The following is a 21,362-nucleotide window of genomic DNA, read 5'->3' as shown; positions in this document are numbered from 1 at the left end:
AAGCCACATGTGGTGCATGAACCTGAGCTTTTGGAGTCCTGTGTTTGAATCTCAGCTCCTTCACCTGGTTAACTCCAGATCACTGTGTGACCTTGGGCAGGTGACTTCTCTGGGCTTGTTCCCTCCTTTTCACGAGGATATGACGACTCCTGCCTGGCCAGGATTCTGGAGATGTTTGCATGACTCTCGGTAAAGCACCTGGTCTGGCATGGTGTGTGCTTCATAAACCAACTGTGTTTACCTCCTCATTGTGTTCACACTGTGCCTAAGGTCGTAATGATGCCTGTGCATTTAGGTGATTTTTTTCCCTCCAAGCTGAAAGATCTTTTAAGATAAGAGCCATTCCCAGCCCTCCTCTGTCACCATTAACCCCTCCCTGCACACTTCTGGGCACTGAAGAGCCTCTGCTTTTTGAGCAGGGAATGGTCCAGTGGACAAGGTGGGCAATGGGTGCTTTCTCAGGGCCCCTGGGGCATGGTGGGAGGGCTCCTGCTCCTATGCAGAGGCACCTGAGCCCCCGCCCTTGATGGTGCGCTCTGTCTCCCTGGGCCCTCAGCAAAGCCAACCGAAATCTGCCAGTGAGAAGTCGCAGCGCAGCAAGAAAGCCAAGGAACTAAAGCCAAAGGTGAAGAAGCTCAAATATCATCAGTACATCCCACCGGACCAAAAGCAGGACAAAGGGGTGCCCCCCATGGACTCATCCTATGCCAAGATCCTGCAGCAGCAGCAACTCTTCCTCCAGCTCCAGATTCTCAACCAGCAACAGCAGCAGCACTATAACTACCAGACCATCCTGCCTGCTCCGCCAAAGTAGGAGCTCTCACCTCAGCATTGCCCATCCCCTGCCCCACTCATAGCTTCCCTCTGGCAAGCAGATGCCAGGCCTGGTGTGGGTGAACCCTAGACCTTTAAGGACCCATTGGTCTGGTCCTACAAGAGTGGTCCCTAGGTGCCCCTCACTCACCCATCTCTGTACCCAGTGCTGTAGCCCCAGGCTGTTGCCTGCAGAGGCCAAGGGGGATGTTTGAGGAGTTCTCCTCTGCCTTTTCTTCCTCTCAGACCAACAGGTGAGGCTCTGGGAAGCAACGGGGCTCCTCTGACGCGTAACCTCTCCACCACCAATGGCAGCTCCAGCTCGGGCACCCCTGGGCCCAGTGGGCTGGCACGTCAGAATAGCGCCTTGATGACTGGCAAGCCAGGAGCCCTGCCTGCCAACCTGGATGAAATGAAGGTCAGCAACCACCCCCCTTTCCACTGGAAGGCTTGAGCTACTACCAATCTGGCTTCTTCCACAGGGGCTTTTTTTGGAGCCTTATTTTTCAGCCGGGAAAGTCACAAACCCCAGGACCTATAGCCCATAATGAAGAGCAGGGCTCCATCAGACGGACTCCCTTGGAAGCGCTCTGAGCCCACATGGTGTGTGCTTAGCCACAAGAGCCATGATGTTGCAGGCATTACCGCAAACTCCATCAGCCAGAGTCTGTACAGGCCTGCGGCTTGCCAGACAGTGCATACCCCCAGCTTCCTTGAGGCCTTGAGAAGTAGAGTAGCTTGCTTGAGGTCACAGACCTAACCAATGGCCAAGCCAGGATTTAAACCCTGGTATGGCCCATTCCAACACCTCACTGTTTCTATTTTACCAATTCATGCCCACCTGGGCATTCCATGCCTGCCATACTTGCTATGGCCATGAGTGGGGTGAGGCTCGGAGGCAGCTAACTTGGCTTGCCTCATCAGAAAATGGAACAGACCAAATTCTCCATAGAGAGTTTTTCCTTGAGCCGGTCTGGCCATGGCCTGAGTGATGAACTCGGTCCCAGCAGAAATATGGACCCTCATGGGGAGCTGAGCCCAGGCTTCATAGTCCTTCAGCCCTGGATTCACATCCCAGCTTCTGCTGCTCACTAGAAGCTCTCATAAGCTCAGGTTTCTCATCTATAAAAGAGCAGCAGCTCTTCCTCCAGCTCCAGAACCTCAACTAGATGCTGTGCCTGGGGTGGGAGAGACCACTGTGGTATGGACCCTGCTGTTGGGAGGGGAGAGGAGCTGATGGGCTGGCTGGTTGCTGGGAGTAGCCATTTTAACCAGGAGTCTGAGTATGATAAGGCTTGAACAGAAGGAGGCTGGGCCTGTGTGGCCAGGGCTTCTCCCCAGCCCATGAGATGGTCAGGTGAATTTATTTATTTATTATTTTTTGCTTGGGCAGGCACCGGGAAATGCTGGGTCTTCCGGCATGGCAGGCGAGAACTCTGCCTGCTGAGCCACTGTGGCCCACCTGAGTTGGTACATTTAAAGTGCTCAGTGACCCTGGTACAGATGAAGCCTAACATGCAAAATGCTGACTCCTCCTGTCCTCCCCAGACTGTCCTGTTTGTTCCCAGTTCCCTTTGTCCAGCTGTCCCTAGGTTTCCCTGCTGCCCTGACTCTGGACCCCCTTACAGGTGGCAGAGCTGAAGCAGGAGCTGAAGTTACGATCGTTGCCCGTCTCAGGCACCAAGACAGACCTGATTGAGCGCCTACGTGCCTACCAGGATCAAATCAGCCCTGCTCCAGCAACCCCCAAGGCCCCTCCTGCTACTTCCATCCTGCCTAAGGCTGGTGAGGTAGTGGTAGCCTTCCCAGCAGCTCGGCTAAACACGGGACCAGCCCTGGTAGCAGCAGGCCTGGCCCCAGCTGAGGTGGTGGTAGCCACAGTAACCAGCCATGGAATGGTGAAATTTGGCAGCACAGGCTCTACCCCCCCTGTATCTCCCACCCCCTCAGAGCGCTCACTGCTCAGCACAGGTGATGAGAACTCAACACCTGGGGACACTTTTGGTGAGATGGTGACATCACCACTGACCCAGCTCACCCTGCAGGCCTCGCCACTGCAGATTCTTGTAAAAGAGGAGGGTGCCCAGGTCGGGTCCTGTTGCCTAAGCCCTGGGGCGCGGGCAGAGCTGGAAGGGTGTGATAAGGACCAGATGCTGCAGGAAAAGGACAAGCAGATTGAAGAGCTGACCCGAATGCTCCGGCAGAAGCAGCAGCTGGTGGAACGACTCAGGCTGCAGCTGGAGCAGGAAAAGCGGGCCCAGCAGTCGGCTCCTGGCCCAGGCCCAGCCCCAGTCACTCTTGGCACCCCAGTGAAGCAGGAGAACAGCTTCTCCAGTTGCCAGCTGAGCCAGCAGCCCCTGAGCTCTGCTCACCCTTTCAGCCCCAGCCCAGCGGCCCCTGCTGCCAACCATGCAGAAGCTCTTGCCCCAACTCTAGTGCCCCAGGCTGTGGTAGTGAAGCAGGAAGTTGTGCTGCCTGAGCCTGAGCCCACCCCTGCCCCCCCGCTGCTTCTGGGCCAACAGGGCCCCGGCCTCATCAAGGGGGTCATACCTCCCACCCTCATCACTGACTCCTCAGGGACCCACCTCATCCTCACCGTGACCAATCATAATGCAGACAGCTCTGGCCTGCCCAGTAGGAGCCCACAGCAGGTACATGGAGTATGGGTGGGGATCACAAGGGATGGGAGGAAGGGATGAAGATATGTCCACTAATGAAAGCCCCTGTTGACCAAGTGTTCCTGTGTGCTAGGCATTTTAAGTTTGCTTCATTCAGTCTTGCCTTCAACCTTCTGAAATGAGGGGATTGCATATTTTACCAATGAGGACACAAAGACGTAGGAAAGTTAAAAGACCTCCCCAAGACCCTACAGCCATGAGGTGGAGCCTCCAGGGACTTGCCCACCTCTCTGGAGCTATTGCTCTCAGAACATTGTTGCATCTGGGTAGTACCCAGGCTGGGCCACAACTCCCTCTGCTCCATGGGAGTGGGGAGGGCCTGTGTGAGGGCCTGGGCAGCCCCTGCCCACGGCCCAGCACTCAGCCCAGGCTGCTGGGGAGAGGCTGCTGGGCTGAGCATGCTGCCAGCTCTCTTCTTCTCCCTTTCCTCAGAGAGGCCAGCTGTCTCCCACCAAGGTGTCATCGACAGCTGCCTCCCTGATGTTGCCACCCTCACAACCCAAATCTTCCACTCAGCCCAGTTCAAAGGTGAGCCTCTCAGGCCTTTAAAGCTTGGGAGTTGGGGGGACAGTGACAGGAACCAGACACCTTGGTATGGGAGACAAGGGACCTGAGAGCCTCAGGCAGAGACAAGAGGTAAAAGCTCAGCTGGGGCAGGAGCTACTCAACCCAAACCTTTCCTTTTCCCTGTGCTGCTTGTACCAAATCCCAGTCACCCCATGTATAGCAGAGGTCAGAGCCTCCCCCGTATGTGTCCCTTCTTTCCCAGTGGTTTCCATGAAAGCTCCCCAAAGCTAGTGTAGCTAGGAAAGCTGGCCTGACCTAGAGGTAGGCACCTCCCTCCTTGTTCTCCTGGAGTGTTTTGGGGGTGTGAGTGGGTCCTGTCCTGCTTCTCTCCCTTGCCCCCCACCACTGTTTCTCTCATCTCATTGCTCTCCATCCAGTCCTTGTCCCAGCCTGGCTCTCCATGGCCTGGCCCGCCAGCCCAGATGGACCTAGAGCACCCACCGCAGCCCCTCTTTAGGAACCCCACTTCTCTGCTGAAGAAGGAGCCACCTGGCTATGAGGAAGCCGTGAACCAGCAGCCCAAACAGCAGGTAATAAGGGATTGGGCTGGCCAGGAAAGATGACTGCTCCCAGCTGCTGGGCTGTCACTCCCCATACTCTCTCCAGAGCCCAGCTGTAAGAGTAGGGGCAGGCAGAAGCTAATCTTTTAGGGTCAAAAGGCCTTGGGAAATGGGCTGTTAGAGGAGCAGGAGTCCCATAGTCTGTGCAGTGGCAGATTGAGCACACGGTCCAGTTGGCCCCTGTGGTCTGGCTGCCAGCTCAGGGCAGCGGAGTCTGGGCCCTAGTTGGGTCTGGGGACCTCATCCCAGATTTTCATCTTGTCTACTTTTGTCCCACAGGAAAATGGTTCGTCAAGCCAGCAGATGGATGACCTGTTTGATATTCTTATTCAGAGTGGAGGTAAACCTTAGATTCCCCCAGCTGCCTCCCCAACCTCTTATTTTCATAGGTTGTCTCTAGCCCTGGGTTGGTTGATTTGTTTTTGTCTTTTTTGTTCCATTTATATTCGGACACTTTATTAGTGACAGGCCTTGCGCTAAGCACTTTGGATATAGAAATGCGTAAGGAATATTCCCCACCTCCAAGGTAGGGGTGAGAAGAGCCATGGAGAGGAAGGATGTGTTCCTTTAACAGACATTTGGTCAAGTACCTACTGTGCGGTAGGCACTGTTCTAGGTTCTTGAGGTGTACTGGAGAAAAAAATAGAGTCCCTTGCCTTTGTGGACTAGCATGGGTGGGGAGATAATAACCATAACAAATAAATAAATCACATAGTATTAGAAAGTAGTAAGTGTTCTTAAAAGAAATGAAGCAGTGAAAGGGTGTTTTGGGCATGTGGGGGCTGGGGCCAGGGTGGGGAGTCGTCTTAGTCAGCCTCACTGAGCAGAGATATGAAGGAAAGGGGAGTTTGAACTCCGTATGTACCCAGGAAGCCCAGTGCAGAGAGCTCAGGGAAGGCATGTGTCTGGTGTGCCGGAGGAATGGAGCAAGTGAGGGAGGAGAGTGGGAAGGGAAAAAGTCTAGCTGGGCCAGACTATGAGGGCCTCGTGGATTCTAGTAAAGAGAGAGCCTTGATTCTGGGTAACTTAGGAACCACTGCACAGCTCAAGTAGAGATGTGCCCTGGTCTTTCCAAGAAGGATGGTTCTGGCTGCCGTAAGACTAGACTGTAGCTGAGCCTGGGCGGATGCAGGGAGGCCAGTTGGGAGGTGAATATCGTGATCCAGAAGGGAGGTGAGGGGGACTGGGCCAGGAAGGTAATGGTAGAAGTGGTGCCAAGCAAGTATTTTGAAGAGAGCACAAATTTAATTTCTTTGTGGATTAGGTATAGAGCAAGAGGCAGAGTGAGTTATCTCACTCAGGGATAACTGAGTGAGCAGGGTGAAGGTTAACTCACAGGCGAGTGGGAGCATGGTGTGGTGAGTACTGTTGTAGACAAGTTGGTGAGACTTTCAAATAGATAATTCCCATGGGTGGTTGTTGTGTAAGTGAATTTGGGAGTCATGGGCATCTGGAGGTCGTCCTGGGAGTGAGGCAGGGGCAGCAGAACAGGGTGATAGTCTCTGGCCTCACAGGTTCTACGGGGTGAGGGGTAGAACCAAGCAGCTGAGACTGAGTGGTCAGCGGGCGGTTGGAAGCCAGAGGTTGCTGTTAGGCTGTCATGTAAACTGAGGACAAGGACCTCTCCAAGGCAACCTTAACCAGCATATTGCAGTGGAGTGTGGGGTGAGCACCTGGTAGAACCTGTTCGAGAATTGCCTCGAGTGAGGCAGCAGGTAGAGACCTCTCTGGGGAGCTTTTCTTGCCAAGGGGAGCAAACAAAGAGGGCTGTTGCTAGAAGGGGAGAGTAACAGTATGTTTGCATGCTGATGGGAGAAGAGTGAAAGATCAATGGTATAGGGGAAATGGATCCCTGAGTAAGTTGAGAGGCCTGAATGGAGGGGTCAGCTTCAGGTAGCAGTGCAGTAGGCTCATGGTGATGCAGTGTATGGGTGCAGTTCTAGACTGGCCAGATGTAGGGAGAAGCTGAGGGAGTTCTCTACTGATTGCCTAACCCAGTAGGAAGAGTGATTTGGAGGCGGGCAGAGTTGGGAGTGGGGGAAGAGAAGAGAAAGTGTGAGGTAGTTACAAGAAGCCCAGAAGCCCAGGTCAGGATGAGCATGCATGCGTGGCCCAAGAGCCCTTGGATGCTGTGGTTGTCAAGGGTGGCTGGGCAAGAGTCCTCAGGGGGCAGCTTCTGGATGAAGCAGTCAACTTCCTTGTCTTCCTGGGCCTGCAGTGACTTCCTCGCTTATCATCCCTATTTCTCTTGTCCTTTCAACCATTTTCCACATTGAGGCTCTAGGGATTTCCTAAAAACACTTGCCATATCACCTCCTTATTTAAAACTTTCCAGTGGGTTTTCATTGTTCTCAGGATAAAAAAGCAAAATTCTAACACTGCCTCAAAGGCCCTTTGTGCACCACACCCCATTTCCTGCCTCTGGCTTATCCATGGTAGCACTTGACTCAGCTGCAGGGTAACATGCATTGTGATGGTTTCATTGTCTCATGCTATTCTAAAAACCCAAAAGCTCTTGTTCCTACTCTTGTTCCTAACTGTATCTCTGGGCCAGGATCTACCTGACATATAGTAGGCATTTAATAAATATTTTTGATGCATTAGTTATTATGATAAAGGAAATAAAATGGGCCACAGGTTCTCATAGGATGGGACCTCTTCTGGATTTGGGTGTTAAGGACAGGTCTGTAGGAGGAAAGAAAGTTCTCGAGCAGTGAATGCATTCAGTCAAGAAAGGGATTCGGAATGTTCTGTCTGGGCAGAAGCAACATTCTGGTGAGGCGTGGGGCAGATAGATGGACAGGACATTTGAGGAATCAAAAGAAGCCCCAGTGCTGGCATGAGTTGGCAGCCTTACTGTGCCTGAGTGGCGGCTGGACTCGCTCGCAAGAGGACAGCAGTGGGCAGCCTTTATTAATGATCAGAGCCTGCTGGGGGGAAGAGATTGGGGGAGAAGGCAGCATGATGTGAGGTGGAAAATTGGGTGGCTGTTGTGATACTGTAGCCAAGTGGCAGCTTAAACTCAGGGGAGATGATGGGGGAAAAACATGGACGGACTTGAGGCTTCAGGGAGAGATCAGCGAGGCCTGCTGATCAGTTGTCATAAAGGAGTTGGGAAAGACAGCTGGTCTCCTGCTTCTGCAGCCAGATGGGAGCCAGAGGCCTCTGGGGAACAGCAGGAAGAGCAGGTCAGAGGGAAACCATATTCTCGTTTGGGCTGGCCCCACCTGTGGTGCCAGTGAGGATGAGACAGTTAAGGGCTCATTAGCAGTGTGACCCTCAGGGGCTCTCCTAAGGGTTTAATAAGATAGTGCATGTGAGGCACCTTGAAGAGCTTAAATTTGTGGATTTTATCTTAATAGAAAAAACAAAACAAAACTCTAACTTGTTACTGTTAAGGTCAGTAATTCTTATCCAATGACTTGTAGGACCTGAATGGCTGGGCCTGTCCCTGAGTGGGGCGCTTCTACAAGGCAGGGGGTCTCAGGCGGACTAGAGCTTTGGGAGTTAGTGTCCAAATGGTACTTGGAACTGTGGGAGCAACAAAGCTTGTCGTGAGAAGGGGGAGCGAGGACCTTTAGGCTGCAGCATTTAAAGGAAGGATGGCAAAGAAAGGGAATTACGTTGCTGCTTGCCCCAGAGAGCTGGCAGGGATGTGGTTGTCACCAGGGCAGGCAGGCGGGCTGGCTTCCCTGGCCAGCCACCTGGATGACAGCGGTCTCCGTAGAAAAGGCATGTCCAGCCGAGGTGGGAGTAGATAGAGAAGGGAGGCCAGGACCTAGAGGGGCAGGAAGCCAGGTAGCTCTGGGCCCAGTTTCTGACACCCATTCACTTTCCTGATGGGCAGAAATCTCAGCAGACTTCAAGGAGTCCTCGCCAGGGAAAGAGAAGACCTCCCCTACAGCAGCCTGCAGGTCCCCCCTGGCTGCACAGCCCTCATCCTCCACAGAGCTCCCCCAGGTTGTCCCCCCTCCATCAGGCTCGCCTTCCCTACCCGGGCGCCTGGAGGACTTCCTGGAGAGCAGCACGGGGCTGCCTCTGCTGACCAGCGGGCACGAGGGTCCGGAGCCTCTTTCCCTCATCGACGACCTCCATAGCCAGATGCTGAGCAGCTCTGCCATCTTGGACCACCCCCCATCGCCCATGGACACCTCGGAATTGCACTTTGCTCCGGAGCCCAGCAACAGCATGGGACTGGACCTGGCTGACGGCCACCTGGACAATATGGACTGGCTGGAGCTATCGTCAGGTGGCCTGGTGCTGAGTCTGGCCCCTCTCAGTGCCACAGCCACCAGCCTCTTCTCCACAGACTTCCTTGATGGCCACGACTTGCAGCTCCACTGGGACTCCTGCTTGTAGCTCTCTAGCTTCAGAGCTGGGGGATGTGAATGGAGGCCCAGAAGTTGGGGTGCTGTGGAACTGTAGCTGGCCTGGCTTCTGCCTCATTCAGCCTCTCCACGGGGCTGTGAATCTTGACAATCACAGTCCTTGCTTTTTCCTTTTCCCGGGGTGATAGGGGTGGTAGTGGTGGCTGGAACAGATGGGTCCCTACACCTGGCTCAGGTCACACAGGTAGAGAGACGCCTCAAGGAGCAGTTCTGGGCCCTGCCCCCGGGGTTGGAAGGCCCTGGACGGAGACATTTCAATCTGATCTCCTTTTGTGAGGTCTGAGATGCCACCTTCTGGCTGCAGTTTGGCTAAGGAAGAGGAGGCCCAGGGCTGAGGTGGGTAGAGGGGTTTATTTCCTTCCTTCTCTTCCTCCCCTTCCTTGAGAAGAAACTCACCTGGACTTGTACCTTTCCCTTTCCCCTGTCTCTGTAGAAAAGGCATGTCAACCCCAAGGTCACAGACTTCCTGGCATTTTATTGTCTTGGTGTAGTGTAATAACCATTTAGTGGTTGATGGCAAAAAGTTTCTGTACAGGTGTACATACTTCTATATTATGTATCAACATACATATATATATATATACACACACACAAACACACACACATAGTATTTGAAGGGTGGAAGGTAGATGCCAGCGCCTTCCCACCCTACTCTGCACACACAGAAGGGCCTGGACACACCTTGACGCAGAGGAGTGCATTCAGGTGTCCCAGCCATGGGGCCCGGGCCCAGTCATTGCGCAGCTCTCCAGCCCCACCCATCACGTGTGCGTGACATGGAGACTCCCTTGACCTGTACCCCATCTGTCCTGCTTCCTGGCTCCTTATCAGTGCCACAAGGGCAGAGGTGCTTCCTGACCCTGTTCCTGCCACAAGCTCACCACCCCTCCCATCCTGTCGCCTCACTGCAGCCAGCAATAGGCCAGTGGCCCTGAGCTGTGGGGTTGGGGATCTGAGAGATAGACAAAGGCTCTAGCTGCCTCCTGTCCTGGGGCTGCCAGCCTCACCCTCTGGCTTGTCACAGTCACACCTAGGAGATTTAGTGATGGGATTAAGGATAGTCAGCCAAACAAGGGCTGGGACAGAGGTGGGGAAGCTGTGTGAAGTTTTTAAAATAAAAAAAAAACACCAGCTAGTTTCAGTCCTTCTTGGTCAATCCATGAGAGGAAGTGGGCAGTGTGGGTGGGCCCTTTCATCAGTCTTAGCACCTGGCCGACATGGCATGCACTCCACTTCCTCTTGCCCTTACAAGCTCCCCACTGATGCTGTTCACAGAAAACATCCAGGCAGGCATCCCTGGGGAAGGGAGGGGACAGTGGTGCAGAACTTGAGGCTCAGGGTGAGCCTATGAGTTCTAGACAATTCAAGAAGCTCCGCAGCCTTGGAGCTAACAGAAGACAGGAGCAGCTTTCTGAAAGTTTATTTACAAACCAAAGAAGCCAAGGAGCCTATATCCTCCATTAACTTCCCACCCCATTCCTGAGCAAAAATCAACGTAGCTCTTCACAAGGTTTTTGGTTGGTACAGTGTAGTTGGGGCTCCAGGCACTCAGGAGAACAGGTCAGTTGGGTACCCCCAACTTCTGTTTCTCTCCATGGCCCCCCATCAACTATTCTCCAGTGCCCAGGGGAAAGGGGAGCATCTCCCAATCAAACACTGTCCAGGGCTCCCCAGGGTCTCCTTCCCTTGACCCCACAGTTTGAGGTGAACAAGCCTGTGACCAGCTGGAACAGTGTGTCTCTTGTTGCTTGCAGGGACCTGCCTTGGTAGCCGATGGGGTGGGGGAGGCCTGGGTACCACGGGGGGCCACTGGAAGAAGCTTATCACCCGTCTATGTCCCAGCTGAAAAGGTGGTGCTTCACCAGCATGTCCTGAACACCCTCCTTCAGGGGCTGCTTCTGCTCCTGTGCATAGGACAGCTCCTCACTATCACGGGCCTTGGCCAAGGAGGGAGCCAGGGGCAAGCATGGCAAGGGAGCCCAAGGTAGCAAGGGCCAGAGCAGTTCTTACCTGGGCCGTCTTGGCCAACTCTGGAAACTGTCCTGGGTGGTTGGCCAGCACAGACACCCAGCCCAGCCTGGCAACTGCCACTCCCTTGGGGAGGCAGGTGACAGAAACACTCACCTCTCTCTTGGCAGGAAGTTCCCAATCTTGGGAGAGGCTGAAGGCAAAGCAGCAGAGGACTCTGGAAGTGAGGAAGGTGGAGGTGAAGTTTTCACTCATCCTTCAGGGGGGCTTGCCTGCCCGCCCTCTACTTCCCTGACCCTAGGGCTGGAGGGGGAGGTGGGGTAGGGTGGGATGGGGTTGCTAAAGACACAGGGAATGGGCCACTGCTCCCAGTGTAAAGGCTCTCACCGGAGCTCACACTTGATCTGAACCCAACCAGGGCTGCGCAGGAAGGACCAGGGCTGGTACCACTTCTCCACAGTCGGCAGGCTGGAGCACAGCACCTCCAGCCACAGGTGCAGGACCTGCTCACTGAGGACAGGGCTGGGAGGAGCAGGGTGCAGGGACGGCTCTGGGCCCTACTCCACCTGTCCACAGCTGACACCTCTAACCCACCCCTCAGCCACTCCCTGACCATCCTCCACGCGAGAGACAAGGCCTGGCTCGAGCAGGACCAGGGTTCTTAAGACCCTCCACTGTTCCTTTGGGCCTGAGGACCACACAGGTGGGTGTCCACCCACATGCCCGCCCTCAACCTCACCAGGGTCCCCATCTCCCATGGCTCCCACACCCCTCCTGGATCTTTTGAACCTCCCCACTGTCCTCTTGGTTGCCCGAGGGTCTCAGTCCTGTTAGAGCTCTATCCTCTTTGCTTCCCAAACATGATGCTTTCCAAGGCCACTGCTGCCTCCTAGAGACGCAGGGCCCTCCACCCTGTCCTGGCCTAGGTCTGTCCTGGCCTCCCTGGTCTGTGTACCTGTCTCTGCCAGCCTCTTCCCCAGGGTGCCTCTCAGTCAGGATGGACACTCACACTTGCCCCGATGGCCTACTTGCTGTATCCCGAGCTGTTCTCATTGGGATCCTCTGTCCCCCTGCATACCCTGTCACCACCCCAGCAGGTCCCCACTGCTCCCTCAGTGTTGCCAGCCACAGCCACCTATCTTTTTAGCACCTTCATTGGTCCTCTTGTTAAAATGCCCTTCACAGTTGCCCGTGAGCACCTTCCCCTGGCTCCAAACCTGGCCTGGTCTTGCCCTGGAGGAAAGGCTATGCGGGTGCCTCTTTGGGCATCAGTTGGAATGCTCTGGCCACCTCTTGGGCTTTGTCCATTGAAATCTTAAGCCCTGAAGATTGGACGACCCCCAGAAGGCAGCCTTCCTTCCAGCCTGAGGGGCATCCTCTGTGCCTTCTGCCCCCACCAACTGGGCTTGGCACCCAGGGTGCAGACACTCACTTGAGCCCCACGCAGATAAGGGAGCGGAGCTTGACATCCATCTGTGCGTGCGCTGCATCATGGGTCACATTCACGGACTGCACAGCCTGGGGAGGGGCAGAGACTATCACTCAGGTGCCTCCACCTGCCAATCCAGAAGCCTCTAGGGTCTGGCCAAGCAGGTCCTGCCCATTGCCTCCACTTACCCGGTACAGCAGTTCTTCTGGGGTCAGGACTTTACCATCTTCATCCAATCTGGGGGTCAGGGGAAACCAAAGCTTCAGCTGCTTTCCTGGGTTGGACTCTGCCCGTTCCCTCCCCAAGGCAAGCAAACTCTGCCAAGGGAACACCAGGGCACCCGGGTTACCTGTAAGTCTTACAGAGGACCAGGCGGGAATATACTGAGTCAAAGTCTCTTTCAACCTCCCGGCTGGCGGCCTGTAGGGAGACGGTGTTGGGGACAGGGTGGGTACTGAGTCAGAGCCACATGATTTGGGCAGGTCTGCAAGGCCCGGGAAGAAGGGACAATGGAGGACAAGGGTCCCAGCCCTGACCTACCTCCTCAATAAACAGCCAGGGGTGGCAGGCACCCCCCAGCAAGGATGGCTTCTTCAGTCCGTGTTCAAACAGGGCCTTAAGGGCTGGGCAGAGGGTCCCACGCACGAGGTCCGTGACACCCTCAGTCACAGAGTCATCCCCCGCAATGGAGTACTGGTGGTGACAGGGAATGGTCTGAGAAGCTCCAACCAGACCCGTGCAGCCAGCTCACCTTCCCACGACCTTGTAGCTACTACCACAAGCCAGGATCCACTCAGGACACAGGCCCTGATGAGGAGGGCATAGGGCAAATTCTCCAGAACAGCCTGCCTTGCCCACTCCCTTACCTCTTTACTCCGCTCATCCAAGACTTCCACAAACTTGGCTGGAAACCAGCCTGTGGGAGAAGCAGGGTCCTGTGAGGGTGGCTGGTGCAACAGTCCTGTCTGATGCTCCCCCCAGCCCTGCCTGCAGCTTCAGGGGTGAGGAGCAGAGGACTTGCTTGGGCTTTGTGCAGGTCACAGGCTGGTGGGCTGTGGTGGGACAGGCTCCTTCTCTGGGCAGATTAGTAGGAAAGGTCCTGAGGGTGAGGGGCCTGGGGCCACTAGCCAAGGCAAGGGAAGAGGCAGAAAGGCCAGGATTGATGCCAAGGCTGCATCTCTCTCCATCCTCAAGGCACCCAAGTCTTTTCTGCTCAGGTCCCCTACCCTACCATGCAGACCAGGAGAAGGCCTCACCTCTCAGGCCATTGAGCTCTCCCACCCAGCAGTGCTCATCCTTCTGAGAAATGACCTGCAGAAAAGGGCAGAGGGCAGTAACAAGGCTGCTGCCATGGTTTCCCTGGACCAACACTTCTCATACACCTTTGTCCTCAGCAACTGAGCCAGGCTGAGATCCCCCCATTTTTCAGAAGCAGATGCTCTGGGCAGGGGCTGGGAATTAAGTATCCTCTCCTGCCTCAGGGAAGCAGGAGGCTAAGCCGAGCTGCCAGGCTCTGTGTCTGCCTCTGAGTGACCACAGCCCTGGAGCTGTGACTGTGCGTCATCCCCACAAACCGTGATGATGTCATTCTTGCGGAAGCCCAGCTCATCGTCATCATGTCGCTCAAAGTCCAGCAATGCCTTGGCCCGGCGCCGGTGGCTGCGTGAGCATGCCACATAGTTCTCGTGGTCTCGCTGGTGGCTCTCCATGCTGTAGTCTGGGGTCAGCTCCTACCAGAGTGGTCAGAGGAGCCTCAGCACCGTTGAGTGGGGCTGGGATGGGGAAGCCTGGCATGTACAAAGTACAGGGACCCCAGGACACCTGTGACTCACCACACCACAGTTTTTGGGGTCAGTGCACTGGAAGTGGTGTGCCACACGCAAGATGGCTTCCCGGAGGTCGGCCACCAGTTCTGTCTGCTTGATGTTCTTGGCCTTGAGCACCTCCAGGTCATCTACCCCTACGAGGCCAGCAGAGCTGTAGCAACCACTCTTGCCTGAAGCCCCTCCCTCCTCTGCTCACCCACACTCCCCAACAGAACTAAGAGGTTGATGTTGGATCCTGTGAGAAGGAAGGACATCTGTGCCCCCAGTGCCCTGCAACCAAATCCTCACCAAAGAGCAGGGAGCTGAGGCCGGACTTCCTCCTCTGGGTCCTGCGTCGAACAACCTACGGGCAGGAAGAGGTCAGCAGGAGCCCCAGGTGCCTGATCCCAGCAACCACAGGAGGAAGCTGAGTTGGAGTCTGCAAGCCCCAGGTCGGCTCCGCACTCATGCTGCCTCATGTGACTCAGCCTGTGAGGTAGGGCCTGAGGGTCAGAAAGTTGGGTTGGTTCAAAACTGGATCTGTCCCACTCCCCAGCTGAGGCCTGAAGAGCCGTGAAGTGTGCCTAGCCCATGGAGGGTAGGCTGACTCCTTAGCTGTGATCTGTTTGAGGCAGAGGGCTGGTGGCACAGGAAAAAGCCCATCTGTCCCCTGCAGCCTCTCACTTTGGGCCTTCTCAAGCCCCCCTCATGCATCCACCTGAGAGAGGCCGCTGGTGGTGCTGGGCCCCAGGAGCTGGCCTTGGTCTGCAAGGAGGTAGGCTAGGTGCTTGCGGCGCTGGGTCTCCACAGCCACATCAGTGAGGGAGCCGGCCAGCCGCACAGCCTCCCCCAATAGCAGCTCCGCGTCCTCCATCTGCGATGGTATATCTGACAGTGTGTTGAAGATGGAGGCTGAGTTCTCTGACTGGATCAGCTCCTCCTCCTAAGCCAGGCAAGGCAAGGATGGGGGAGAGAGACTGTGACTTGTTGACCCCTTCACCATCCTTGGACACTTGAGCACTGCCACTGAGGGCACAGGGACAGTGCAACTTACTTCCCCGGGTAATCAAGCCGAGCACAAGGAGTCCCTGGTCCAGGGGGATCCCCCCACCCCCGCCATGCAGGGGACCCTGGGGAGGAGGCCTGGACTAACGCAGAGGTGGAAGGAGGAGGGAGAATGTCCTCTGCAAACCACCCCCACCCCACCCCCTAGCCGCCAGGGTTCCATGCCCAGAGGGGACACACCGGGACAGTGTCTTGGACACACAGAGCTCCTGTTCCACAGCCTTGGAAGCTGCAGGGATGGAGCAGTGGGAGGCTGCCGTGTGCACCTTGAGGCGCAGCATGCCCAACGTGGTCTGGAACAGCACCAGAGAGCCCTCGTAGAAAAACAGGTCCCAGATGCGCAGCAGGAGCCTGATGTGCACCACACTGGCGAAAGCCGTAAGGAACCAATGCAGTGTGATCAGGGACAGCTCTGTAGACATACAGATGGTGCTACTGTGGCTGGGGCCAGGGACGGCCTGGCATCCCCCAGGTATATCACCTGAAAGGCAGCCAGTGGCCTTGTCTGCTCAAGTGGAACAAGCAGAAGAGATAAGGGCATCAGGGAACATCAGAGAACCAAATGCAACAAAGAAATTGTGCATTCTGCATGGGCATGCACATGGGCCTATGACGTGGCCCTTAGTCAAATGAATGTCCTCTCTTCCTCCTAAGATAGCAAGTTGCCCCTTTCACTGCTGGATGTGTTCCGAGGCCCCAGGTCTTTAGAATCCAACCAGAGTCTCAAGCCTCTATAACTCCAGAGAAGAAAGTGGGGGCCAGGCCCCTACCGATGTCATGCTCCTGGAGCAGCTTGTCCAACCGAGGCAGGTACTGGACGATAAGGTGGCGCAGGACCCGCTGGTCTGTCTGGACACCCAGCAGGGTGGTGCTGAAGTAGGAGGCAGGCAGCAGGTCCTCAACAATGGCACACATCATCCAGAAGGCATCCTCCTCCTCCAAGAACAGCAGGAGGCAGGCGGCCACCTGGCCAAGGCAGGAAACAGGGGGCCTCTAACCATGTCTTCATGTGAACTAGAAAAAGCACCCCCCCCTCGGAAGACCACTCAGAAAAGACAGCCTAAGAGAACAAATTGTCAAAGCAGGCCTGCCTCCAGGAGGGGTGAGAGGGGCCCTGGCTGGATTTCCAGTCCCATTCGGCCCAGGCTTTCTTTCCTTGGGGACTTCCACCCCTGACCCCGTCCTCTCTGGGGCTGCACTCACCATGCCTGTGCCCTGGCAGTAGCCAATCTCCGGGTAGAGCCAGGCCAGGGCGCGGAGAGTCCTGCGCAGGCGGGGCACTCCAATACTGCCCGCACTGGCAAAGCAGGCGTTGCCGGGCAGGGTGCGGAGCAGGTCTTTCTCAATCTGCCAGCCAGCACCACAAGACCCTGTGATCCCCGGCTGAAGAGTCTGAGGAACAGATACTCACCCCTCTGGACCCGGCTGACACCCTGAGTCACTCTAAAGGCAGGCTGGAAGACTGCTGTGGGCACACCTCAGGCAGGCTTCGTTCCCAGAAATGGAGATTTCTTATAGAAATCCTCCTTTGGGATTAGCCCCCAGCTAGGGTATAGCTGGTGATAACAGATTTACCTGGGGAACTTGTGAAAAAAATACAGACTTCTGGACCTCACGCCAGACCAACTGAATGAGAATCTTGAGAATGAGGCCTGGAAGATTTTTCTATTTTAAATCCTCTCCAATGACCCCAATGCCTCCCAAGGTTTGAGAACACCTGTCTCTTCCACATCTTTTCACAGCACTGTGGCCTTTTACACAATTCTTCCAGAGCACCCAGGAGGGACTGAGATGTGGGGGTGAAAGGGTTGCTCAGGGCCACCTCTGCCGAAGAGAGGCAGGAGCCCAAGAGCAGGCCCACACTGGCTTCCCGCCTGGGCACCCCCAACCTCACCTGCTTGGCAGTAATGGTCTCATCATTGGAGCTGTTCTTCACAATTTCTCGGTAGGACAGCTCAGAATTCCTCTTCTTCTGCAGGGCCCCAGAGAGCCGCATCCACAGCTGTGGGAGGGAGCCAGCAGGGACACTTGCTCTCTCGCCATGACATCCCGTCTGCCCTCCCAGGGTCCCACTGGCCGCCTCACCTGTGGCCTCATGCTATGTGGGATACCAGCCAGCACCAGGGAGCGGAGCTTTTCTGAACGGGGCAGGGAGACGGCAATCTTGTCCCAGGTGAGGTCACCCACATCGTGGTTATGGGTGAACTCTAGGTGGGCTTGCCACTTCAGTCTCTGCTGAGGATCATCCACTAGAGCCAGGCTCGGCAGCTTACTGGAACTGGGCTCAGCCCCACCTGCTGGGAAAGCTAGGAACAGAAGAGGAAGGAAAATGTTCTCATTTGTTATTTTTTTTATAACAGCAACGTGTCTGTTCTAAAAAGGGACTTAAAACTTATATCTACAGCCCAGATCTTTTTCCTAAAATCAGACTCAATTCCCAACAGCTTACTTGAGAGCTGCAGTGGCCCATCTAACAGTGTAAAACTCAACTCTTCATTTTCTCCCCAAACCTGGTTCCTATTGCAGTGTTCCGCTTTCCAGAAACAGCACATCTCCTTTCTCCAAATGCTGAGGCCTAAATTGTGGAATCATCTTTGACTCCTCTTTACCTTATACATCCCACATCTAATCCATCAGCAGATGCTGCTGGCTGATAGAATGTGGTCACCTCTTACCATCTCTCATTTCTACTCTAGACTGAGAAACTATCTCTCATCTGAAAGACTGCAATGGCCTTCTCCTGGGCCTCCCTCTTTTCACCCCTGTCTCCTTAAAGGCTGTTCTCCCTGGCCCATCTCTATTACTTTTTTCTCTTGACTCCTCCACTCCAATGACACTGTCCTTGCTCTTCCCCGTATCCCACAGACATGTTCCTTCCCTCGCTTCCTTCTCAGTATCAGTTCAAACATCTCCTCAGAGAAGCCTTCCTTGACTACCTTATATAAAATTCCACCTCCCCGCTTAATTTCCCCTTAATTTTTCTCGTAACTCTTCTTGCCCCTAACAGCATATATTGCTTGTCCATTTCCTGCCTGCCCCCTCCCCACTGGAAGAGGAGCTCCACGTGGCCCTCTTGATTGACGTTGAGTGAACGAGGACAAGATATTCTTGTGGCCCCACGGCAATCCCGGGGTGCAGAAGTCCCAGAAACTCATCCTCACTCATTCTAAAGCCAAGTCTTCAGCCCTCGTGTTTAATATACCAACTTCAATGAACTAGCATATAGTAAATGCACAAACTTTAAGGGTACACTTCAATGAGAATCAATAAGTATACAAATGCATAACCACTGTCCCATCAAGATATAGAATATTTCTACCACATTAGAAATTTCCTGTATCTCTCTCAGCCACAGATTTTAACCTCCAAGTATTTGCCTGCAAGCAAGAAAAACAAGGAAATTTTATGTCAGAACTAGAAATATGAGTGACCTGAAGATGCCAATTTCAGCCAATGAAAATGTTCTAAGCATGGTTATATCCTTGGACAGATTATCCTGGGTTCTGGGCAGATGGCTTTCCCAATAGTCCACCTGGGAGCCAATACCTCTATTTATAGTAGAAAGCAATGGAAATGGCCAAAAAAGTTACACTTACGGAAGAACTGTTATAAAAACATGATACATCTATTTTAATGGGGTATTATGCAGCTATTGAAAATTATGCTTTTAAAGAAGTCTTAACTGACATGAGAAAATGCTCATAGTATAATGCTAAATGATACAAGAGCAGAATAAAAACATGCAGACAATATAATCTTAGTTATTAAAAGTATATAAACACATACAAAGCCACGAAAGGATATACTAAAAAGTCAGCAGTTATCTCCAGGCTATGGGATTATGGGCCAATTTTGTTTTGATCGTTATACTTTTCTGTATGTTTCAACAACTCTACAATGAACATCATTATTTTATCATCAGGTGAACATCAATAAAATGTAACTCAAAAAACAAAACAAAGATCTTCATATACTTGTAATAGTCTTGCCTTTAGACGTTCCCTGTCCTGAATTCTGGAACAGTTGAAACCTCAGAGCTCGGAGGCCACAAACTGTGTTACGCAGGCATCAGGCACCACACACTGGAGCCGGAGCTCTCTCCAAAGGGGATGGGCAGGCTCACACGTAAGAGGCTCCAATCTTACCTTCCCTATCCACGCGGAAACCAAACTCATCGTAGCAGAATTCCAGCTGCATCTCTGCTTCTTCCCTCTAGAACCAGGATTAGGAAAACAGAATCGTCTATTCCCCATCTGGGCCCATGGTGAGGCTGCACCCAGCATAGGTCTGGAACACACTACCCACATTTCTACCTGCTGAACCAAAGGGTACCCTTCCACAAAGCCTTCTCAACACTATGGGATCACTTTCTCCTCTGAACTCTCCTATTACTTTCCTCATTCTTCTCAAGTCAAAGATAATAAAATCAAGATAAATATGTCATGATGCTGAGCATGGCACAGTGCTTGAATGTGGGGAACACATAAAAATAGGCGTTAAATAGATGAGAGGAGCTGAGCAGTGATTATATCAAATAGTTTTTAGAATAATTTATTTTTCTCAATAAAATTCTAAAATAAATTTTAATTATAAGGATCTGATGTGATTACATTCTCCTTTTAAAAATGAAAATAAGGCTAAAGTCCCCTTCAACTGATTTTTTAAATATAAATCAGGGGGTTAATAAAGGTTGCAGTGGTAGAGTCCTGGGACAGTAAGGCCAGCCACCTTTGCCATCTCTGGGTGGTTGGGATGGCACTACTGTCAAGAAAGAAGTACCTCTGAGAGGGATTTCGGACCACCATAATATTTTCCCTTCAGCCTAACAGCTCTAGTTCATGGAGTCAGATCTAAGACACTATCTCTGGACTATGCTACCTGCTCCCAGGAAACCTGCAGCTTTGGGCTGGGTTCCCTTCATCACTACAGGGGGGGGAGCACAGCAGGATGGCGCTGGCTGGGCCTTCTGCTATACCTGTGTGCACTTGGCCAGGATCTCCCGGGGCCATATGCTCGGAGTCAGGGCTGAGAAGGGGCCTCCAGCAGAAGGAATGTGGTTTCCTAAAATCAAAGAGGACCAGGAACTAGAGAACAATCAACAGCACAAAGAGGTAAAATTCAAAACTCTCCCCACCAAGAGTTTCAGCATTAAAGGGACTGGGCCATCCAAAGCGGGCTGGGTGGGCAGAAGGGGAGAATGGAAGGGACCACCTAGAAATGCACACATTTCTAGGGAAAGGAAAAGAAAAAAATAGCATGTTATAAAACATAACCAAATTTCATCTTCATGCTTTTTCTTCTACCTAAGAGTGAGGATTTGTAGGCTGGAAGGAGGGAAGAGGACAGAGATTCAGGAGAACTGGAGAGCTGAGAAGGAAGTTTTAGTAATGTTTCCCAAGCAGCCAAGTTAGGTTTCTTCCCCTTTCTCCTCCTTTCTTATCTGGATAATCTATATGACTAACAGAGGTATGTGACAAGCAAATAAGCCAGGCTCCATCCAACCTGGCTGGTCTCCTGGGTAAGCACCACCCTGTCCCCCTCCTCACCCACAGCCTCTGGAGAGCTTCACACCCTACTTTCAAAGAATCCCAGCCCCTATCTCTACCTGACATTGTGCTGAGAGACAATGCAAGTGGTCTGCAGACTTGGAAGCTTTACTATCCTAGTATTTAAAGCTGGAAGGCTCCTCGGGCTTCATCAGGTCCGGAAACATCTGTCCTGTTAGGAGAGCAAAGGGATAAGTCATTCTAAAACATCTCTCTCCTGGAAGTCGTTCTACCAACTCCACTGTGACTCTTACCCCCCAGGCATTTGGATTTCTGACTCAGAAACAGTGCTGAGGGAAGCCCTGGCCACTGTTCCACAAAGGCAGAGAAAAGTCACACTTAAAAGAATGTTCAGTCACAATGAACATTTCTCAGAGAGGATACATTCTGAAGAAACTACAAAACTAATGTTTTCTACAGATTTGTGAATCAAAGGGGAATGCCCTGCACAGTCCAATTTTATTAAGGAAAGAGAGAATTCCTGATGACCCAGGCTCAGGAAAATGTTTCTTTAAAAAATAAACAAAAAGTCATCCCCCAAAT

General features: G+C 53.3%; 2 protein-coding genes across 21 annotated transcripts in view; one reads left to right on the top strand and one right to left on the bottom strand.

Moving 5' to 3' along the window:
• The window catches only part of MRTFA (myocardin related transcription factor A), a 347,988-nt gene extending 337,851 nt beyond the window's left edge, over nt 1-10,137 (top strand). For 15 of the 17 annotated variants that reach the window (XM_077168922.1, XM_077168920.1, XM_077168923.1 and 12 more), the window contains 7 exons: nt 557-810; nt 1,060-1,231; nt 2,442-3,464; nt 3,924-4,019; nt 4,436-4,588; nt 4,898-4,958; nt 8,466-10,137. In XM_077168922.1, the coding sequence (XP_077025037.1) occupies nt 557-810; nt 1,060-1,231; nt 2,442-3,464; nt 3,924-4,019; nt 4,436-4,588; nt 4,898-4,958; nt 8,466-8,977 (2,271 nt within the window). In that variant the 3' untranslated portion in view covers nt 8,978-10,137. The remainder of the gene's footprint in view (nt 1-556; nt 811-1,059; nt 1,232-2,441; nt 3,465-3,923; nt 4,020-4,435; nt 4,589-4,897; nt 4,959-8,465) is intronic. The other 2 variants (XM_077168932.1, XM_077168921.1) reach the window with 1 other exon arrangement.
• A 273-nt stretch (nt 10,138-10,410) lies between these two features.
• The window catches only part of SGSM3 (small G protein signaling modulator 3), a 67,229-nt gene continuing 56,277 nt past the window's right edge, over nt 10,411-21,362 (bottom strand). The window contains exons 2-22 of one of the 4 annotated variants that reach the window (XM_077168939.1): nt 20,879-20,991; nt 20,249-20,334; nt 19,419-19,485; nt 17,359-17,579; nt 17,168-17,275; nt 16,477-16,620; nt 16,044-16,239; nt 15,540-15,685; nt 14,927-15,151; nt 14,518-14,572; nt 14,236-14,363; nt 13,978-14,133; nt 13,660-13,714; nt 13,270-13,319; nt 12,944-13,096; nt 12,753-12,823; nt 12,592-12,640; nt 12,407-12,492; nt 11,362-11,496; nt 11,131-11,191; nt 10,411-10,910 (exon numbers count right to left, since the gene is read on the bottom strand). In XM_077168939.1, the coding sequence (XP_077025054.1) occupies nt 10,830-10,910; nt 11,131-11,191; nt 11,362-11,496; nt 12,407-12,492; nt 12,592-12,640; nt 12,753-12,823; nt 12,944-13,096; nt 13,270-13,319; nt 13,660-13,714; nt 13,978-14,133; nt 14,236-14,363; nt 14,518-14,572; nt 14,927-15,151; nt 15,540-15,685; nt 16,044-16,239; nt 16,477-16,620; nt 17,168-17,275; nt 17,359-17,579; nt 19,419-19,485; nt 20,249-20,334; nt 20,879-20,885 (2,280 nt within the window). In that variant the 5' untranslated portion in view covers nt 20,886-20,991 and the 3' untranslated portion in view covers nt 10,411-10,829. The remainder of the gene's footprint in view (nt 10,911-11,130; nt 11,192-11,361; nt 11,497-12,406; nt 12,493-12,591; nt 12,641-12,752; nt 12,824-12,943; nt 13,097-13,269; nt 13,320-13,659; nt 13,715-13,977; nt 14,134-14,235; nt 14,364-14,517; nt 14,573-14,926; nt 15,152-15,539; nt 15,686-16,043; nt 16,240-16,476; nt 16,621-17,167; nt 17,276-17,358; nt 17,580-19,418; nt 19,486-20,248; nt 20,335-20,878; nt 20,992-21,362) is intronic. The other 3 variants (XM_077168941.1, XM_077168940.1, XM_077168942.1) reach the window with 3 other exon arrangements.

This window comes from Tamandua tetradactyla, chromosome 7, assembly GCF_023851605.1.
Source record: "Tamandua tetradactyla isolate mTamTet1 chromosome 7, mTamTet1.pri, whole genome shotgun sequence".
Lineage (NCBI taxonomy): Eukaryota > Metazoa > Chordata > Mammalia > Pilosa > Myrmecophagidae > Tamandua > Tamandua tetradactyla.
Note: the sequence above shows the minus strand (reverse complement) of the source record. Positions and strands in the feature narration are given on the sequence as shown.